Source organism: Quercus suber, unplaced genomic scaffold, assembly GCF_002906115.3.
Source record: "Quercus suber isolate HL8 unplaced genomic scaffold, Cork oak 2.0 scaffold_96, whole genome shotgun sequence".
NCBI classification, from domain to species: Eukaryota; Viridiplantae; Streptophyta; class Magnoliopsida; order Fagales; family Fagaceae; genus Quercus; species Quercus suber.
This window is the reverse complement of record NW_027069561.1, coordinates 64,988-87,085: the sequence shown is the minus strand read 5'-3', so window position 1 is coordinate 87,085 and position 22,098 is coordinate 64,988. Positions and strand designations below refer to the sequence as shown.

Below are 22,098 nucleotides of genomic sequence, written 5' to 3'. Positions count from 1 at the left end.
CTTCCCTTATATAGCATTGCCTTCTTCCATCTCCTCCGTCCACCTGTTCATCATCCAGGCACCCACTTGAGTGTATGTCCCATCACCCCACTTTTAGCCTTATGTGAGTGGCGGTAGCTGAGAATGCACTGTTCAGGGGTCTTATCCACATAAATGCGGCCAGGAAGGTAGGTGCCTTGCATTAAATGTGGTGGTTGAAGTATGCCTCCTTGATATTTCTCTGTTCCCGTTATCTTCATGTGTGTCCGAGGTTCCTCTCCCTCTAGACACTTGTCAAACAGATCATTTGAACCTCCCAAGCTCGTGTTGGGTCAAACCTCTTCGGATCCGAAAATGTTGGACTACTCGGTCACATGATTACCTCCTCGGATGGCACACGTGCTCGTCTCAAGGCATTCCCCTTTGACGTGGGCCTCTGACTGAAGGTCACACCTCCTCGGACGAAGAGTGTTCCTCATTCAGGGCCTTGGGCCCAATAAGTTGGGTTGGGTTTTTCTCCCCCCACAGTAACATTTACTACTCATGTAAATTATACACATTGTAACATTTATTTATTCTATAATGTAACTTTTATTTGAATATTACAATGTAAACTAATTTCTTAAATTTAATCAACTAATGTGTACATAGTTTATGTCGCATCATCAATAACCTGTAAATGTCAGTATTATAACGTGCACATCATAATTAGATCCACAAAGATTTATTAGAAAAACTAACTAAAGTTTGACTTGTTACCCACCTATATCCAAGAGCTCTTTTTTTTTTTTTTTTTTTTGAGAAGATATATCCAAGAGCTTAGTTGATCAAATGGAAAGTGTACGGACAAATTGATATATATGTTAAAGTTTCTGAATGTGATATTTGTAAAAATAAATAAATCAATCAAAATCAAAAGTCTTACATCTCAAGAGCACTTTTATGTTTTCAACAAAAACATTTAGAGTTTAAATCTTTCTTTTTTTAACTATCAAGTTATCACACAAAAAACTTTTTTTTTTTTTTGAGCAAAATAACTCCAAAAAAAAATAAATTTTTTTTGTAAAATTATTCACTTTTTTATAATTTTGAAAGATAAAATTATTCACTTAATTTCTTAAAATTTCCTTTAATTTTAATTTATAACCGAACACCTTTTTCTTTAGGATCATCTAATTGTTCCTTCTAATTCCTACTCCTTTGCTATAACCTGTCACAATTTTTAAGTACGAGTAACGTTATAAAGTATAAACACAATAATTTTTATAGTATTTTTGGCAATATCTTATTATGATTTGATAGCTACAATGGGAGATTTGAACCCTGAAGATTTAAGTTAACATGTTTTTAACTTTTATTGATTCTCATCCGAGTTTATTAATGACATTATTTTATTATAATCTATTGTTAATAACTTATCACCTCAATTATTGTAAATTTTTTTGTGAAATATTTTGGGAAAATGTTCGCGTAAACATCGACGTTAGAACTTGGGATTTTAGAGGGGACACCCTGCACAGTAACTTTCTTCAAAATCCAGTTCTTAATTAACACAGATCTCCTAGATTTTATCAATCAATAATTATGTCAAAACACATGTTTTTCTCAGTATTCTTCTCTCTCAGCTTCTGTAACTCTAATGGAAACTCACCTGTAAAATAAAGACTTGACCAATTGATAAACAACAAAAAGAAAAGAAAGTTTTTTGGTTATCTCATTCCATTTTTCTTGAACAAGCTACCAAACCCAGTTGAATTATCCCTTCCGAGAGCAAATTCAACCCACGGCTTTTCTTGATCTTAACTTGCATAAGTTTGGGGGAATTCCATATTACCAGTGTTTTTTGCTGTAATGTTCCTACGTATTTTCATGCAGAAAAGTCAAACTTTGCTAACATAACTTGTTTTTTTTGTTCATTAATTTGCGGTGTATTTAATTATTTATAAGGCTTTTATACTCAATCTTTATACCCAATGCTTTCCTTCTTCACAACTCTACGCGGCCTCTCATTCAATTCATTGATACGTGCTAATAGTGATATAGTGGCGGTGTGAATTTGAGGTTTAGCTTTAGCTTGATTTGCTGAAGAAGAAAAGGATTTCCGCTTATTTGGTTGGTTTCAGTAACGTTATGAACAAGATAGTGAGTATGACTTCCCATTGTATAATCTGCTTGTTTGTTTATTACCCCAAAAAAAAAAAAAATCTGTTTGTTTGTTTGTTATATTTTTAAGTCTATATTTGCATCTTGGTTTGTTGGACTTTCCCTGGCGGATGATCTTGTTCTAGGGAATTGGGTTTGACAAAGTTAAATACATGTAAATTATACTCTTGCAATGTTTTCGTTTACATGATTTATGGGGATTTTTTTTTTTTTTTCGCTTACATGATTTATGGGGATTTGGGTTTTAGAGTAGTGGAAAAGAAGTAGATTATGGAATGTGTATAAAAGTTTCTTTTAGAAGTTTTTGTAAAATTTATAAAGTTAAAATGTGGGGTGGTGCCAAAAACGCAGGTTTAGCCCTTTTGTGCGGCAACAAAGCCGGCTTTTTAATGGTGTCTTGAGGTTGAAATGTATGAGCAAGAAGTGAGTGTAACGCGTTAATAACATTTTCTCAAATATTAAAACTCACTACTCTTTATTATAAGCGTTTAGCCCATGTGACCTTCGATGCCACTTCTCATGGGGTGCCATGCTTCCCCGAGACCTTTTTGTTAAACTTTTCAACTTTATGCATATAAAGCCATTGGATCCATTGCTCTTCAAAACCTCACTAATGCCACTACCAACTTCTTATTCACAATCCCATTTGGTCTCTTCTCTTCCAATTTCATAAGGTGGAGTCAAACTCTTGGAGATATCAGTCATAATTTGATTGATATATATGTATATATATGTATATCAGTGTCAACCTCAACTGCTACACAAATTTTTATGTTTCAGTTCAGGTTCTGTGTTCTTTGTTTGGCTGTTTCTGACTCAAGATTTATTTGCTTTGCATTTGTAGGTCTGCCAATCTCTCTAATCTTGTTTCATTATGGGTTTCTTTCGAAGTCAGTCGTCGAGAAGTGGGGATTACTTGGAAGGAATGCTTAGTGATTATGTTGGTGGAAAGACCAAGTTGAAAGCTCAAAAGAGCACCTCAGCTCGACTTGTCACAGCGCTTACTTGTCTCCAATTTGCCTTTGCAGTGTATGCAACATTCCTATTGTATTACATGAGTCCTACAATAGATTTGCGGACCAAACCAGACTTTACGTGGGCTACACGAATCGCTCAACAATGGAAGCAATTCATAATCACACCCCGTGTTCTTAGTCACTACCAGGAAACCTCTTCTCTCATTGAATCCGAAATCCAGCCAATTACTCCATCTTTAGTATGTGAGCGTGAGAAAATAGATTTCATGCAGAAGAAGTCTAATGACGCCCAGATGATCAAGTTTAAAACGGAGCTTTACAATGAGGTATTGGACTTCCAAAGCAAAAACTTTGGTTCTGAAACTCTGGCTCAGCTATTGGCGATGAAGTCTAAGTGGGACTTGCGAGGTCCAAACAAGCCAAAAGTCACAGTGATATTAAACCATTTCAAAAGGAAAACTCTCTGTGCCCAGCTTGATTCATTGCTTGAACAGACCCTTCCTTTCCACCACGTTTGGGTACTTTCATTTGGGAGCCCAAATGAACTCTCTTTGAAAAGAATTGTAGATAGCTATAATGATTCAAGAATAAGCTTCATAAGTTCAAGCTATGATTTCAAGTACTATGGGAGGTTCCAAATGGCTTTACAAACAGAAGCAGATCTTGTATATATCCTTGATGATGACATGATTCCTGGTAGGAAAATGTTACAGATTTTGTCACATGTAGCCGGGACTAACAAGTATAAGAATGCGGTTTTGGGCAGTATAGGAAGGATTTTGCCATTTAGGCAGAAGGATTTTACGTTTCCAAGCTATCGAAAATTTCGGTCTAAGGAGGCAGGACTTTATTTGCCTGACCCTGCTTATGATATCACAATTGATAAAATTGTGCAGGTGGATTTTCTTTCCAGCTCTTGGTTCTTGTCTGCAGAGCTTGTCAAGACACTTTTCATCGAGACACCCTTCACCTTTGCAACTGGCGAAGATCTGCACCTTAGGTATGTATATGATCATTGAAATCCTTCAATATTTTTGGTTTTTTTTCACATTTGAGTAGAAGTGCAAGTTTCTATTATATAAATTTAGGTTATATTACTAATTGGTATCCTCAACTACTGTTTATGTCAATATTATTCTCTAAATTTTCAAGATCAAGATAATTTTATCCTTGAGTTTCCTTTCGATTAAAATCTTGGCAGAATCATTTGAAAGTTGCCTTAATAAAAATAGTTATAAATGTGTTTAAAAGTTAAGGGATGAAATTGATATAATTATTAATTAAGGGACTAAATTGAACTTTATCCAATAATTAAAATATAAAAGATAAAATTAATAATTTAACCTATATTTATAACTAAGTTTTTGAAACCAAATCATCACTAGTGGAAATATGACATGATTAGTACTAGCTAGGAAGAGTGTTTTTTTCTTTGGTAAATATTCTAGGAAGAGTCAATAGACTGTAAGTCTCTACCAATGGACTGTTAATGGATTAACCAAACTTAGTAGTTTAAGTATTTATAAAGGAAGACTGTTTCTGATCTCATTTCTCTAATATCAATAAGGTCATAACAGATTAGAATTTATATTGGGTTGCTCACCTGTGCAATAATATATGTACATATTAGTCATCATCTGAAGAAATAATTGGGACCATCAAACCAATTTTGTGAGTCTCAAGGCTCAACTATTTGATTATCATGTTTAAGGATTAATAATATACAAGGCCATTTATCACGTTAGATCGATTATACTCTTTTATATGATCTTGACTAGGCCACAGGCCACTAACTTGATTTAGGTATATAAAGTTGACAATCGACTCAGGAAGCATTTGAAATTTTGAACTACTATTATTGGAAGTAGTCCAATTTTTATTTTATGCACTTAGTATTGTATTGTAGATAGGAATCTTCGTAACTATACCTTCTTTCATTAATACCATGGTCAACTTCTCTGTTTTAACATTATTATAGTACAGGAATAGAAAAATAAACTCAGAAAATATAGTCCATTTTTAAGACGAGTATCCTCTAGAATCTGTACCCTGCCACCTTTGCTAATATTTATCTATCTACTAATTTGTCTCATCTAGATTTTTTTTCTTAATTTTTTTTTTTAAAAAAAATAGGGTCTAGATGAGACAAGAAATGCTCAATTTGCTGGATGAATCAAAAACTTTATTAGAAATCTCTGTTTCCTTTTTGAGATTCTCTGAAGCACTAGCTCAATATTATTAAAGTTGGTTTGGTACTGGTATGAAGTCCACGGCTATACCAGAGTGCACCATGTAATGATATATTGCAATGTACACTAATAAAGGTTGTTACCATTGAATTTAGAGGTGAGGCCTATCTTGATTTAACCTGATATTATAACAGTATAAAACATAGTTAATCTACATAGTTAAACTAAAACTTATACATAATTCAGTAGAAGAAAACAATAGAATGAAATTTATATATGGCTGTCAAATTTTGAGCCATTATTCATGTAATGCACGTCCCTTTGAATACTACTCTTGAAAATCATGAAAATTGTCCATAGTGCTACACTATATTGCACCTTGTCCATGTTGTCATCTTGAAAATTGTCATATTTCCATGGCTTTCAAAATATTTTGACAGCATTTAGGACCATTCACATGTTCTACTGGTGTTTCTATTATATGAATGAGCTTCTAATGTTCAAAATTTCCCACAAAAACATGCAGTTATCAACTTCAAAAGTACAGAAACGCTGGCTCGTTTGTTCTTCCAGTTGACCCAAAGGACAAGGAAACATGGGGTGATAGTGAACATAGACTTGCCTATGTGTCTGAAACCACTGTAATCTTCAAAGACATTGTTCAAGTTCGAGATGATCAATGGTGGAAAGCACTCTCTACTGGTTATATCACTCAATGGGCTGCAATGCATCCTCAAAAAATTGATGCACTTTTCTATGCCCACTCAGTTGATGAGGTTAAAGTGCTCGCACCCCTTCTTGAAAAGTTCAGGTCCACTGTTGGCAAAAAGGCCTACATTGCTGTCTCTGGAGGCGATTTCTGCCCTTGTGAGGATGCTACAACTGCTCTCAAGTGGCCTAAGTTAGTATGCAAAGAGAGAAGGTTTAAGATATTTGATCTGGCAATAGGATCTCTATCAGGAATGTCGAATTCGGAGGTGCCAGTGGTACAAGCATTGTACTCCAGCATGAAAGGTTTGATCAAAATTCACAATCCAAGCGTGGTGATCACAGTGGCTGACATTGATCCTCATGTGAGGAAGGCTTTAAAGATGGCAACAGAAATAAATTCCAATGGCACAACACTGGTTCTTTTACCAAGACCCTCCATATCAAAGGTTCTTTGGATGGCTGATCTACGATCAACTGCACTGCCAAGTAAGAATGCTAGCTTTCTGTTCTTCATTGCTATTTTTCAATTGTGGTAACTGAACCCCAGTATAAACATAAAATAGTCTAAACTTAGCTCTCAAAAGCATGAATACAAGTTGATCTTTATAGTACTTGAGTCCTCTAATTTGGTGAACTTTTGAGAGTAAAGGAATTTATCAAGTTCTTAAACATGGATTCCCTCTACCTATATGATAACAAAATATGAAACTTTCCCTTGTTAGAATTGAAAGAAGACAAGCACGTATCTCTAGGACCAACTTTCACATTGTAAACTATATCTTCATAACCAAAATAGTTATTAGTCATGGTTGTGCTTGCTACTAAAGTTAAGAGAAGGAGAGTCGTCTTTTGGCTTTCATCCTCACATAAGTTACACAAAGGAGGCTTACACACCCTTTTTGTAACTTATCCCCACATAACATGTTTTTTTTTTTTTTGATAGGTATATAACGTGTATATTAATTACATGAAGAATTAATCATATCAAACAGGACCAACTTAGCTGTTTGGGTCATGTCCACTAATGGGCAACCCAATTGGCCAAGTTTGGCCAAATTCTAACTAGAATATTCAATTTCTATGTTACACATGTACAAGTGTTGATACGGTTGTCAAACCTGGCGAGGCACCAGTGTCCAATTTAGCATTATCTAAGTTAGAATTATTATGAATTTTAACTTTACAAATTTATGTTTCACCGATCATAAAAAAAATAATATAAAAAAATAAAAGAAATAATATAGACATTTAGTTATTATGTTGCTACGTTTCACCAATTACATTATTGTTACATCCCTCTGTAATGTTATGAAGCAAAATTTGTAATATCTTTAACATTTTTTATCAATAAAATAGGACTCGTGGTCATATTTTAAATGTATATAACTCTATTGATTCTGTTTTTCTATTAGTCAATCATCTAAGCAATCAATTGGTGAAATGCAGATTGGAACAAGATGCGGGTTTCTGTGAACATTATCACCCAAAACCGTGTTCATTCATTAACAAGGCTTCTCAAATCTCTCAGCAATGCCTACTATCTTGGGGATGAGATCTCTATCAGCTTCAACATGGACAGTAAAGTGGATGAGGCAACAATTAAACTTGTAAACTCATTCGAGTGGCCTCATGGCCCCAAAACCCTCAGAAGAAGAATCATTCAAGGAGGACTCATTCGAGCAGTCAGTGAGAGTTGGTACCCATCATCAGATGATGATTTTGGTCTCCTACTTGAAGACGATATCGAAGTCTCCCCATACTACTATCTATGGATCAAATATGCCCTCTTAGCATACCACTATGACCCTCAAGTGTCTCTTCCAGAGCTCACCTCTCTCTCCCTTTACACGCCTAGGCTTGTTGAGGTAGTGAAAGAAAGGCCTAAATGGAACCCAACAGAGTTTTTCAAGCACATACATCCAAACACACCTTACCTCCACCAGTTACCTTGTAGTTGGGGTGCTGTGTTCTTTCCCAAGCTATGGAGAGAGTTCTATGTGTACATGAACATGAGGTTCACTGAGGATGCAAAGTCAAACCCAGTTCAAATTCCAAAGTCTAGAACAAATGGGTGGCAAGCTTCATGGAAAAAGTTTCTCATTGACATGATGTACCTCAGAGGCTATGTAAGCCTTTATCCAAACTTTCCAAAGCAATCAAGCTTCTCAACTAACCATATGGAACCAGGGGCTCATATTAGTGCAAAAGACAACGTTGTTAAGCATGACAAGACAGACTTTGAGGTTCCATTGTTAAAGGTCGATTTTCGGACATTGTTACCAGGAGGGAAATTGCCTCCAGCTTCAAGGTTGCCATCATTGAACCTCTTCAACCAGCCAGTTTCTCTCAAGGGACTCAAGGCAGCTGGGGCCAAGTTGGGCCAAGATGTACTTAGATGCAACAATGTCTCAGAGATAGTAGCTGTTGATCACGTAACAGGTCTGCCAATGCGCTGTGCAAAATTCTGATTTTTTTAATTTGTTTGTTTTCAATTTATTCTTTCTTTGTTCCCTTTTAAGAAATAATTCTGGGAATATATTTTTCTTAACTTCAAGGGGAGAGGGGATACTGATTGGTGAGGAATCCATATTATTTTACTCATCGTAATGCAGCCAAAAGTGGCGTGCTCAATCTCTTAGTAAAAAGCTCCTTATACAACTCTCTGTGTCTCTGTGTTTGTGTGTCTTTGTTCCTTTCCTAAATGAAATCAACGAGTCACACATTTCCCTCTTTGTAACTAAATTCTTCTCTATTTGTCAATATCAAACGAATCAGTTCTGTTTTTTGATATGCCACCACTAGAAGTAATTCACATAATGCTGCAAGTATCAAGGAATTCAATCTTTTCAAGAGGAAATTAATGTATGTTAACTTGAATCCAAGTTCATATTAAATAACCATAATGCTTAAAGGTATGAGATAAGTAAAAGAGTTCTTAATTTTATTTGTGTGGTTGTGTTACCCCTAATGTGACCCTCAACCACTCACTACATGATGTTTAACATTAAGCAAGGCATTTTGTAGAAGTCTTGAAAATATTGTATGGGGTATTTACTATTTAATAGTATTCTCCTAGAGTCTTATAACTCAATTGATACTTTTTGAAATTCCCAACGAAGATATTTTAGAAACCAAATTTTTTCTCTCCCAACTATTGAATTATAAAAAATATAAACAATAAAATCATTCAATAGTAAAACCTAAGGTTTTAACCATAACTCTCAACACAGCGGTGAAACTCAAGCTCTTAGTGGCAACCTCAAACACAACGCATCCAAATATCCAAGCACTCAACGGTAAGATTAGGCACATAGTGGTCACCCAAGTACCAGCGATAAGCTTAGTCACTTAGTAGTAAACCCAAGTATTAACACAAACCTAGGTGCTCTGTTTTGTTGAGGGAACATGAAGGGCCACTATAAAAATGTTCAAAGAAATCAAACATGAAGGACCAAAATGATAATTTTGATAATTTTGAAGCATAAATGGACAAAATAAAAACAACTCCAAACTTTAAGGGTCAAAAGTGTACTTTAGTTATATATTTATTACATTAAATTAGGGCTTTTCGATTCCGTAATGGTTTAACCAAATTGATTAGTATAATATGTAATTGTCACATCAATTAGTATTTTGTTAAATGTGTAATATCTCGTGAACCATTTCGTTTTAGTAATAGTTTGACCAAATTTATTAATATAATATGTGATTGTCACATCTAATTAGTACCACCAGGGCACCAGGGCCTTGATTGGGCTATCATTATAGGCACAACACATTCGTTTAGTTTTGTAATATCACGTATATCATCAGGGCTATCATCATGGGCACAACACATTTGTTGAAGCCCCACTACTTGAACCACTTTACTTCCATTAAGTATCATGCAAAGCGATACGACTACTCTTGCCACCAAGCCACACTCTCGCAATGGGGTCTTTGCAATGAAGTATATGGGTGATATTTCTCAGGCCAAAATTTTAATATCTTATATAGTATATGCATTCAATTTTGTACCAAGTGTCATTCCAATTCTATATATAACTTTTACAACAACAACAACAACAACAACAACAACAAAAATCAAACCAAAAGGAGAAAATATATTTAAGAACATATTCAACTTTTTTTTTTTTGGAAATGTGCTTCTAATACAATTGAAATTAATTCTTAAAATATTATAAAATTTAATTAGTAATAATTTTTTAAAAATATTTTATAAACGTCTATTATACATACATAAGCTATTGGAAAAAAAATACTTTGTTATTAAAACAACAATTCTAAAACCACATAATAAAATCACAACTCTTACCATAGCTATTCACGTGGGCAGATTATGAGTAGCAAAAAAAAAAGTTATAGATATGAATGTAAAGTACAATCAATCACAATGTGATACTAGAATTAGTATTATTAAAATAAACATACGACACTATTAAATGGAGTGGGTTGGATTAATTACTCAAAGTCTCATGTTTGGACTTGGGTACGAAGCAGCCCAAAGTCAAAAGCGTGGCAAAAGCAAGAGCAAAGGCCTTGTCAACTTTGTCATCCGAACAAATTCAAACCAATAGGCGGGGCAATTCGGTCACAATAAAAGCCCCTTGATCAGTTTCTCTCTCCCAGCAATAGAAATAAAACAAACAACCGAATAATAATAGTAGTTGTTGTACATCATCGTCTCTATCAAATTAAATAATAAAATTAATATTAAAAAATAATAATAATAATAATTAAAAAAAAAAAAAAAAAAAAAAAAAAAAAAAAACACTGTCTCTCTCTCCTCAAAACCAAAACCCCTCTTTTTTCTCTTTTCCTAATAAATCCCAATAGTCTTATTTATTTATAAATTTGCAGGTTTTATAAGTCAATATAACTGACAGAGAAACAATGCAATAAAAATGAGTGTAGGTTAGAAATGGGGGAGTGATTGTAGTGTAGCATTAATTCCAAATTTCCCAAAAATCCCACATTTGAAACTGTCACTCAGTCAGGTCCCATTCCGTTTTTCTGTTCGCTCGTTCTGTTATAAATTGAGAACAAAGAATGTCATTATTTTGCTTCAGCTCTTCAGAATTCGAAATTTGGAATGTGATCTAATTCCCTATTGAGTTTTCAAAAACAGTTTCCAAGAGTATATATATATATATATATACAATGGGAAACTTACACCGTAGGTATGATCTTCTATTCTTCGTCTTCAATTTTCTATTTTGATTTAAATTTTGGATTAGATATAATAATAAATAGTGTTTTCGTTGTTTTGTTTAGGAAACCAAACGATAGAGCTAGGCAAATAGTCACGACGATTATTGGAATCGTCATTGGTTTTTTTATAGGCATATCGATTCCTTCTGCTTCATTGAACAAGGTATGTGAATCAATTTCTTTCCTTTCTTATTATTGAATTGCATTAATATATATTTTTTTTTATTCTTTTTTTTTTTTTTAATTTTGAATTTTTCGCAGATTAATATACCTTCAAACATTATAACATCGCTTGATGTAGCCATCACTGACATTCATGGATCCACATCCACACCCCCTAAAACCGAATCTCTTGAAAATGTCGGATCCACCACGGTTCCTAAGGTGATTTTTTTTTTTTTTTTTTAAATGCGGTTTCGGCTTTTTCAATATATAGATTTTTGGTTCCAAAATTGTTGGTTCTCTTGTTGTTTGATATTTGTTTTCAATGCGGTTCGTCGAGTATTTCACAGCATGTATTTTATTGCCACCAATTGAGGATCAGCTTTTGTCTCTCATCTAAGGAATATGTTGTTCAAGTGATAGTTTACTGACAAACTACTCTGACTTTGATGTCGCTTAAGCGATACTTCTTAGTTTACAGTGAATGTAGAAATGAAAATGCTGATGTTGGGGGCAGAATTTTATGATTCTTGATACTTTCTTATTATTGAATTGCATTAATATATATTTTTTTTTATTCTTTTTTTTTTTTTTTTTAATTTTGAATTTTTCGCAGATTAATATACCTTCAAACATTATAACATCGCTTGATGTAGCCATCACTGACATTCATGGATCCACATCCACACCCCCTAAAACCGAATCTCTTGAAAATGTCGGATCCACCACGGTTCCTAAGGTGATTTTTTTTTTTCTTTTAAATGCGGTTTCGGCTTTTTCAATGTATAGATTTTTGGTTCCAAAATTGTTGGTTCTCTTGTTGTTTGATATTTGTTTTCAATGCGGTTCGTCGAGTATTTCACAGCATGTATTTTATTGCCACCAATTGAGGATCAGCTTTTGTCTCTCATCTAAGGAATATGTTGTTCAAGTGATAGTTTACTGACAAACTACTCTGACTTTGATGTCGCTTAAGCGATACTTCTTAGTTTACAGTGAATGTAGAAATGAAAATGCTGATGTTGGGGGCAGAATTTTATGATTCTTGATTTCCTTGATTTTAGTTGTAATAGAAATTCACTGAAAGTAATATAATGAAAGCAAAAGCAAAAAAAAAAAAAATGATAATTGTCTGGAGATGTAATGTTTGTTAATTAGTACCCTAGCTGAAGGATCAACTTAGTTGCGTGTTTCGTGGAAACTGATAATTGTCTGGTTTTTAGGATCTTTCTGGATCGTTAAAATTGTTTAGGTGATAGTTAAACGTAAAATTATTGTTGGTGCGTGCTGATGGTATGAAAGTTTTGAAGTAGACATCTCTTTAATGAAGAAACATTAAAGAGGAATAGCGAGATCATCATAGTATTTTGGGCTAGCAGTAATTTCCTGATTGGTCTGGTTGTTCTTGTTGCATTAAGTACTGAAACTTCCTCTTAAATTAGAAGAATAAAAGAGTAATTACTAAGTGTAAGATACAATTTCGATTCTTGTTTGGATTTATTCAACCAATATAAGTAAATAAAAAAAAAAAAAAAAGGGGGGCCTAAATCCCATGTTCAAGATTGGCTTGACTTCTATGTATTCCTTCACAGTTGCTGGTTTTGCATCATAGTTTAGGCTAATCAAAAGTAAATCTATATGGCCTTGTTTTCATTTAAACTGATAATTTGCTTGTGGCTTGTTTGTTTTCTCTCAGATACATGTTCCAACAAATCCTCGTGGTGCGGAGTCGTTACCTCCAGGAATTGTCGTACCAGAAACTGATCTCTATCTACGCAGATTATGGGGTGATCCCAATGAGGTATAATGTTCAATGACTGTAAGAATAATAAGTAATCATTTATAGAAGCCCAAATGGAATGATGATATTCTAAGAGTAGGTAATAGTAGCATTATTGGTTTGTCACCTAGGTATGTACAATTGTGGCCCAAAACATTTTGTAATATACTGTTAGATGTTAATGGTTGTAAGATCCAATCTTAGTGTTGGTTAATTGATGCAGGACAAATAGACTCTAGGAGGGTGGTTTTATTGGGATTACAAAACAAGAACAAGATAAAGGTATTTGACCTAGGAATTAGCACCTAGGGCTTGTTTGAAGTCAGCATCAAGTAGATAAAATAGAAAATATATAAAACCTAGGCATCGGCACCAAGCATGATAGAAATCAGGCCATAAATTAGACTCCCAAATTACATCCTAGATGGAAATGAAATAAATTTCTAACATAACAAGAAAAGAATTAACTTGTAATATATTACATTCAATGCAAAATAAAAGAGAATAAAATCCTAAAAGTTTCTGCATCAATCATGATCAATCAGGTCCAATAAAATCAATCATCATCAATATAGTGCTTTTGTTGTCCACACCATAAAGTCAGTTGTTTTGGTTTTTTAAAATTTCCTCTTTTAAATAGGTCATAGCATTGCCCTTTGCACATGCATGCTGAATTGGATTTAGATGGTAGGTTATGCTTATGAAGGAGAGAGATAGGAAAAGAAGATTTTGGGGGAGGCAGGGTATAAGGACCTTTCTCGTCAAAAATTGCATGTGTGTATATATTTTTGAGCAGGAAGCTTATAGTGCCATAAATTTTCACATTTGAGCTTTTATTGACTGTGATGTGAACCAACTGCCTAGTTTATGGGAATTTCATAAATTATGAAATCTGCAGGATCTGCAGAAAAAGCCAAAATACTTGGTAACTTTCACTGTTGGTATTGATCAGAGAAATAATATTGATGCAGCCGTTAAAAAGGTCATAAAAGCAGCCTTCCCTTTTTTTTTTTTTTTACTTGATTATTTTGATATTCAGGATTGACTGCTGAGGGGTTTTTTTTTTTTTTTTTTACTTTCTTTTAGTTTTCTGAGGATTTCATGATTATGCTTTTTCATTATGATGGTCACACAAGTGAATGGGATCAATTTGAGTGGTCCAAACGTGCAATCCACATTAGCGTAAGGAAACAAACAAAATGGTAAGTTTTTGTCACTTTTTCAGTTCCTACCTTTTATCTACATTGAATAAGAGCTTCATAAATCCTTACACCCTGTAGTAAGCTTTGACTAGCAAGCTCTTGAACATCAAATTAGAGTTCTATTTATCTGCATTTTTTGAAGAGTTCAGTCCACTGCATTTTATAATTAGCTGAGACTTATGCCCATGCAGGTGTTTGAATCTATAGTTTGTTCTCATAATCTTACTCTTTTATGTTTTGCAGGTGGTATGCAAAAAGGTTTTGCATCCTAATGTTGTGTCAGCTTTTGAATATATCTTTATATGGGATGAAGATCTTGGAGTGGAACACTTCAATGGAGATAAGTAAGTTCTTATTTATCAGTTTTTTCTTGTCAAACCCACATGTTATATGTTTATTTATGTTTTCCTCCATGCTATTACCAGGTACATTGAGTTGGTTAAGAAACATGGTTTGGAAATCTCTCAACCTGGTCTTGAGCCCAATAATGGACTAACGTGGGAAATGACAAAGAGGAGAGGTGACAGAGAAGTTCACATGTAAGCTCTCTCCCTCGCCTAGTGACATTATATAATGGTATTGCTATTATGCATTGGAAATGATGTTAAAAGTTCTTCTTGTCTGCATTAATGAATAGGGATACAGAGGAGAAGCCAGGCTGGTGTAATGACCCACATTTGCCTCCTTGCGCTGCGTATGCTCTCTCTCTCTCTCTCTCTCTCTCTCTCTCTCCTCTCTCTCTCTCTCTCTCTCTCTCTCTCTCTCCTCCTCTCTCTCTGAGTATGTCCATAAACACAATACAAAGAAATATTTTCTAGTCTTTGTATCAAATGCTTGTAGAATTGGTTGTAATTATGAATTCTATTATTACCTGGCACTTTGGCTGTCATCTTGGACAAATTTACACTTACCAAAAGAAAATTTTGAGCAATCTATTGGTAATTTGACTGTTTTATATAAATATTTTATATTTTAATTAAGATATTTTGATTAGTTAAGTATCACATATGAGCACTTTATCTTTCCAAAGTTTTCAGAAGCTTTGCTTGAAACTTTGAATATTTTGGTTTACAATAATGCAAGATTAACTATCATGCTTGGATAAGATGCCATTAGCATGGAGGATCATCTTTTTGTTTGGGATTCATGATATATGATGTTTGATCAAGATGTCTGAAATAGTTATTACCACTGCCTAAGCCTTGTTTGGTGTCACTACTGAGAGTGCATTTTTCAGGTATTAGGCATGAGAATGCATTTTACTTTTTCTTTTTTTGTCTTGTTTGTTAACTGTACTTTGTAGTAGATTCTGAAAATTATTTTCTTTCTTATTCTTTTAAGCTAAATTGAGAATCCTCAAAACTAAGGATTTTGCATTCTAATTCTTGTTCTTGTTATAAATCAATTAGATGCATATACAGTCTGCATGAGGCATTACAACAGCAATTTATCTATCTCTTTTTTTTTTCTTCTCTTCTCATTTTTTTTTCCTTCCATTCTTACGTCCACATCAGAACTTCCTCCTCCTCTTCTTCTGCTTCCCCTTCACCCAAACGTTGTCTTAAGAAGAATATATTTTGCCAGAATTCGTTATGTCAATTCATTGTGCCATTTTTTTTTTTTTTGCAAAGGTCTTACTAAACATGATCTAAGGAGATCTGTTTTTTTCTTTTTTGTTTTAATTCTGTGATTATTATTTCTTGTATTCTTTCAGGTTTGTGGAAATTATGGCCCAGTATTTTCTCAAGAAGCTTGGCGATGTGTGTGGCATTTGATTCAGGCATGTTGTGTATCTAGAATTATGTTGCTAAGTTTTTTTTTTGGGGGTGCTTAAACAACTACATACATAATATTCTCTTCTGAGTGCTTTCAAACGTTTCATCTACCTTAATAAAACACTCTAATTTCTGCTTGTAGAATGATTTGGTGCATGGATGGGGATTGGATTTTGCTCTCAGAAGATGTGTAGAGGTCAGTGGCTCTTCCTTCTTTCCTTTTTTTTTTTTTTGTTTGGTTTTGGTGCCCTGTAGGATTTGCTGCCCATTCAGATGCTATATTGATGGCCAGTTATCTTTCAACTACTTCTTTTTATCCTGCATATTTTTAAGGAAAGCCAGGTAGCTAAGAAAAGGGTTGTTGGTAATAGTACTGCAGAACCAGGTTTTAAATTCTCCTCATTTGTAATGATCATCACTTTTTGTTGCCCTTCTTCCATTTATCTATCAGAAAAAGGAGCGAAGGAAAAGAAAATGCTTATATCAACACTTGAAAAGCAATTTTATGGATTTCAAAGCATAATTTTTTTTTATATATATTATTGGTAATTACATGCGCACCCAATATGTCTTGAGCACACGCCCTCACCCTTCATTTTGCTCTTACAAGGGGAGGAGGCACCATTTGACCTAGAGCTCATTGGCATTTCAAAGCATATTTTTTATATAAATTTCTTGGGGGATTTCAAAATTTAACCATGATATAAGACAATGAGGTTTAGGTGCAATAATCATGTTGGCTCACATTTGTGTGGATATTAAGTAATATGAAGATGCATGCCAAACCAATATCATTCAGTATAAACAATTAAACAATCAAAGTACAAGCATGACCTGTTTTATCAAATGGGATGACACACAGTTAAATCCTATAATGGAAGGATCATTTAGGGACTTGTTAAAAATCTTTCTGTTAGTATGTGTGCTTAGCACTTTATGTCTTTTCATTATAAACATAATTCAGTAAGGACTACTGGACTAGTTTCTAGGGATTCTGTAAAGTGACCAATCGAAAGGAAAATGTGGATCATGTAAAGTAGGGGTCCTTCCTATTTTTCAAATGAAATTGTGGTCTTTTGTTCAATGTGGAATCAGTCAGGTAGGTTTATAGAAGTTCCTTATGTTAGATTAGGTACACCTTTTCTTGGTGCATCCTAATCAGTTATGTTTTGTATTTGCAGCCTGCACATGAAAAAATTGGTGTGGTTGATTCACAGTGGATTGTTCATCAAGTAATACCTTCTCTAGGGAGCCAGGTTAGTCATCAATAAGTTCGCTAGAATTTTTTCCATTTGTGTTTAGTTGTGTGCATGATGCTTCTTAGAAGCTCTGTCTCTCCTTCTCTCTATCTCTGTGCCAATATAATAGACTGAGGAAAATTTTCCATGAGGGAGCTTTAAATTTTGCTTATGAATCATATTCTTATACTTTAAATTATCTGTTAACTTCAGGGGCAGTCCGAGGATGGGAAAGCTCCATGGGAAGGGGTATGTGTATTTATCATTATTATGTACCACATTGTTTTGAACTAAATATTGTACTTTATATAAAGCCCATTAGTCCATTGCTTGTAGCTTCTTATTTTTATTAGCTAATACTGCCTTTAAATACCCAGTTTGATTTTCTTACCTTTTTTTAATTATTATTTTGAAAAACCAATAATAGAAGTTTGTCAACCAGGTTTTAATTATTCTTGCCTGGTGGTTTCCTGTTGCAGGTGAGAGCTAGGTGTAAAAATGAGTGGGCTGAGTTCCAGTCTCGGCTCACCAATGCAGATAAGGCATATCTTGCTCAGTTTGGGAAGGAGTAACTTTGACGAACACCGCCTTTCTGTGTTCTTTTTTTGTTCTTCTTTTGTACATGGTTTTTTTTTTTTTTTTCTCTTTTTAATTTTTTGGGTTGCCTTGGGTGTCGTTTATGAGCTCAGGTCTTCTGTTCATGCGATTTATTCTTTTTTTTTTTCTTCTTTCTTTTTTTGCTCAAGATGGTAGGCTCATTTTTCTGAAGCCCGGATCTTCTGTATTTTATAGACAGCCGTAGTTATATACGAGAATAAAAATTTACCTTCTTTTCGTATATGGATCAACACAAAATATGATTATTTCTTCCTCCTTGATTTATCTTTTCTAATATGGCTTTGCCTTCTTTTTACAGTAGTTTGTGGTATGTTAGGCTGTTAGGCAGTGCTGGTGGGTTCCTCTATTATGGATTTTATTAAACTTACATTTTGTACGAAATTTAGGAACCATATCAGATCTTACAATAAGGTCTACCACATAATGTTAGGCTGTTAGGCAGTGCTGGTGGGTTCATCTATTATGGATTTTATTATACTTACATTTTGTACGAAATTTAGGAACCATATAAGATCTTACAATAAGGTCTACACATGTATAATGCCGCAATCTCATCAATGTGATTTTGATGGGTTTGCCCCTGATGTAGCAGGGACTAAAGTATGAAGCCACCATCAGAATTGTTGGTATAGTTTTGAAACGTCAATCATCTCAACTACCACATAATGCAGAGAGTTAAAAAGGTTCTATCTTGCACAACACAAGCCACAAAGGAATGATCCATTGAAATAAGCCATTAAAATTTTATAAATATATGATCTCCATTTTTTTTCCCAAGTTCTAGGCTAGGCTTCTTATTCTAGTTTTTGGGTTAAGGTACTAATTACCAAATCACCAATTTAATTGTCATTGGTAAGAAACTCACCATTTTCATGACTAACAAGAGCATCAAATTTTTCAAAGAAAAAATAGACCTCTGGTCTTCTAGCCGGGTAAGAAATCGTTGTCAAAGGGGTTGGAGTTTGGACACTAATCATCTAATGCACTTTTAAATGTGTAGTCAAGGTCTATAATTATTTAGAAAAGCCTAGTGCATGCGTTATATAGCTTTTGTAAATAAAAAGGGACAGACGAACCCTTTCCATTTTTGCTTTCACCACTAAATTATTGGTGAAAGAAATATACCCATTTGGCATGTCGCTTGGGGGATCGATTAGCCCGGGCTAAAGCAACAACGACCCCTGCAAAACAAAATACAAATACGGCAATTTTGAAGAAACTTGAAGTATTCTTCTTCTTCATTTTCTTTGGATAAATTACATTAACTTTCTTTCAAATTTTGGATAATATATCTTTTTGCTTCCCCTTGCCAATGATTGGATTGCACTATGGAAGTAACTCTTCCATGTTTAATTTACCAAGTTAGTTAAAAGAATTTGAATTTCTGGTATCATTACTATGGTCCAATGTGTGGTCGATTACTGTTTGTCCTTATAACTGTTGCTCACATTGGCCTAGCTTATGCTATCATGGGGATATGCTCTGGACAAATTTTCCTCCTACAACTTGTTACGCAACGATTCATAAAACCATTTATCTATATTAAATCATATGACTCACTAAATCTGTTAAATAAGTCACATGATTATTAAATAAATCATGTGATTAAAAATACACGCATATAATTTTTTGTAAGTTGTCATGTAATAGTTAGATTAACTTTCCTCTAAACTTATTTGAAAAACTGTCCATGTGATATAAAGAAAAGTGTTACATTCACAATATTTTCACAACAAATTCTATTTTATGAGTTGTTATAGTAATAACAACCTCTCACATAAGATTTGTTATAAAAGTGTTGTGAAAATTGTAAAAACATAGCATTTCTCTACTGATTTAGGCTCTCTTTAAAAAGGATAAAAGGATGTGGTTTTCAAACAATTATATTGTACACATGAATACAAAGTCATGGCTTTTCATATTTCGTGTTTATTAACATGTGTAATTTTCTTTATGAAATTTGGTGCCGACTTTGAGCAAGCTTCAAGGAGCATTTTAATGTCCCATTATAAAAAAATAAAATAAAAAATAAAAGGAGCATTTTAATGTGAGAAGAGTATTCTCCATTATTATGCCTGGTGGGTGATTCTAAAAGAGGAGGGAAAAATAGAAAAAAAGAAAGAGAGGACAAGAAAATGGCCTTTTTTTCTTAATTAAGAGGAGTGAGACACAAGTTTGTTCACCAAACACTAATTGAGTTTGAGGCTGGCAAGCTTTTTGCTTGAATTGGGAGATACCTCCTTCATAAAAGAAATGCTCCCCTCACCTTCCTGGCTTGTGTGCTAAGTCTAATTTAATATTCCCTGAAAGCTATGGATGCAAACGTGCTGGTAGTAAAATTAGCTTTGAAATTTTGAGTACCCAATTGGACTAGAACACCCTTCTTTAAAACAAAAAACATAGAGACTTTCTTTTTTTGGGGTACTAATATACTCCATAAAATTAAGGTGATGTACCATGACGATATGTGTTACCTTAATTCAACCAGAACCTTCCTATCATTTTGACTGAAGGCTAATTCACTTGCTACCAAAATGAAATTTTTGGAGGCAATGCCGCTGTATAAGTTCGTTTTGAAATATTTTATAAGAAATTATCTTCATGAATAATGTATAATATTCATTATTTCAATTAAATTAATTCGTTGAAAAAAAGAGGAAATATAAATTATCAAGATTGTTATAATTAAGGATATGAATGTATCAAGTGAATTCAAAAATATTTAATTATTTCAATTAACGTAAGTGCACAAATTTTTTTTTTTTTTTATTCTTAATTGCACGTTATTAAATTTGCTTGAGTCTTTTGTTACAATTGATTGTTTCAATTCATTCTCAAAAAAAAAAAAAACAAAACAAAACAAAACAAAACAAAACAAAAAAAAATGATTGTTTCAATTGAAAAAACTTAGGTGAGATTGCTACATTTCAATTTGATTGTTTCAAGTATAAATTTTAGAAAGGAAATGCTAGCGAATGCACTTAGGGCATTGGTTAACTATCCATTTAAAGAAAAATTTTATGGGAAAAGAAAAAAAAAAATTAATGTTTTGTGCACCATTTATTGATCATTAATATATGGTAAGTAATTAATACTTTTTATGGAAATTATTTAATATTTTAACATAGTAAAAATATTAATTCAATACCATGAATTTTGTTGTAAATTTATTTATGTTCATCTATTAATAGTCATATGTGGTGCATTAATTATTGGGCTTACCTCCAGTACTTTTTTAACTAGACATCTCCTTTGATTTTAAATATACAATGGCAAGTGGTAGTAATTTTTAATCTCCATATTTTATTTAGTTAGTGGGTAATGTGGCAATTTCTCATTAAAATAAAAGGATATTCCAATTAAAAAAGTACTGGAGGTAAGTCAAACCCAAAAAAAAATGAGCTTGGCTTACCTCGAGTACTTTTTTAACTATACATGTCATTTTATTTTAAATATATAATGGCAAATGGTAGTAGGCTTTAATATTCACATTTTATTTAGTTAGTGAGTGATGTAGCAATCTTTCATTAAAATAAAAGGATATTTCTTTTTAAAAAGTATTGGATGTAAGTCAAACCAAAAAAAAATTAATACTTTACTTAAAACAAAACTTTATTGAAATGGAAAACTTTTTTTAATATAAAATAGAAATTTCACTCTAATTTAATCTAAGTGTATATGTGTATAAAGTTCCTTCCTAAAAACTTGAATCCCGACCCTTACCCCCCCTCATTCCACAAGAACTTTGTACTTGTAGAGTGACCATCAAAAAAAAGGTGACACATGACAAAAATCTAGTCTATTACAGGTTTTGTTCCTACATTTACATGTCATTAAAAATAAACAAAATGTAAATTGATAAATTTAATATAATTAAGAATTCTTAACTTTGGTACCAATTAACTCATTCAAAATATTTAACACAAAACCCTAGGTAAAGACTTCACGTACTTAAGTAAAATTATGGCATCATCACTAATATTGAATATTTCCATGCATTAGCACAGAGTACAATCTAGTTGTATATAATACTCATAAATCGAAATTTTAGTGGAGAGACAGTCGAGGTTTTTTCACTATTCAACCCCCCCTT

At 33.3% G+C, this 22,098-nt stretch overlaps 1 protein-coding gene and 1 non-coding gene across 3 annotated transcripts; both read left to right on the top strand.

The window, feature by feature from the left end:
* Positions 1–1,960: 1,960 nt before the first annotated feature.
* LOC112016933 (uncharacterized) lies at positions 1,961–8,677 on the top strand. 2 transcript variants are annotated; one of them, XM_065774666.1, is made up of 4 exons: positions 1,961–2,121; positions 2,987–4,119; positions 5,835–6,505; positions 7,466–8,677. In XM_065774666.1, exons 2-4 carry the CDS (start codon positions 3,017–3,019, stop codon positions 8,485–8,487), a joined length of 2,796 nt encoding a protein of 931 aa, XP_065630738.1. In that variant the 5' UTR covers positions 1,961–2,121; positions 2,987–3,016; the 3' UTR covers positions 8,488–8,677. The 2 variants fall into 2 exon arrangements, with proteins under 2 accessions (XP_065630738.1, XP_023905163.2); XM_024049395.2 differs by lacking the exon at positions 1,961–2,121 and adding an exon at positions 2,634–2,816.
* Positions 8,678–10,804: 2,127 nt separating this feature from the next.
* On the top strand, positions 10,805–18,225 carry LOC112016922 (uncharacterized). Its single transcript, XR_010629430.1, has 14 exons — positions 10,805–11,199; positions 11,294–11,393; positions 11,492–11,614; positions 13,089–13,193; positions 14,071–14,154; positions 14,259–14,374; positions 14,618–14,718; positions 14,800–14,913; positions 15,012–15,068; positions 16,089–16,154; positions 16,292–16,345; positions 17,331–17,405; positions 17,601–17,636; positions 17,867–18,225. It is a non-coding gene; the product is annotated as an uncharacterized LOC112016922 (transcript).
* Positions 18,226–22,098: the final 3,873 nt, after the last annotated feature.

Coding starts and splice junctions, on each gene's coding strand:
- LOC112016933 (XM_065774666.1), top strand. CDS start 3,017: ATGGGTTTCTTTCGAAGTCAGTCGTCGAGAAGTGGGGATTACTTGGAA. Junction 4,120..5,834: donor GGCGAAGATCTGCACCTTAG/GTATGTATATGA, acceptor AAAAACATGCAG/TTATCAACTTCAAAAGTACA. Junction 6,506..7,465: donor ACGATCAACTGCACTGCCAA/GTAAGAATGCTA, acceptor GGTGAAATGCAG/ATTGGAACAAGATGCGGGTT.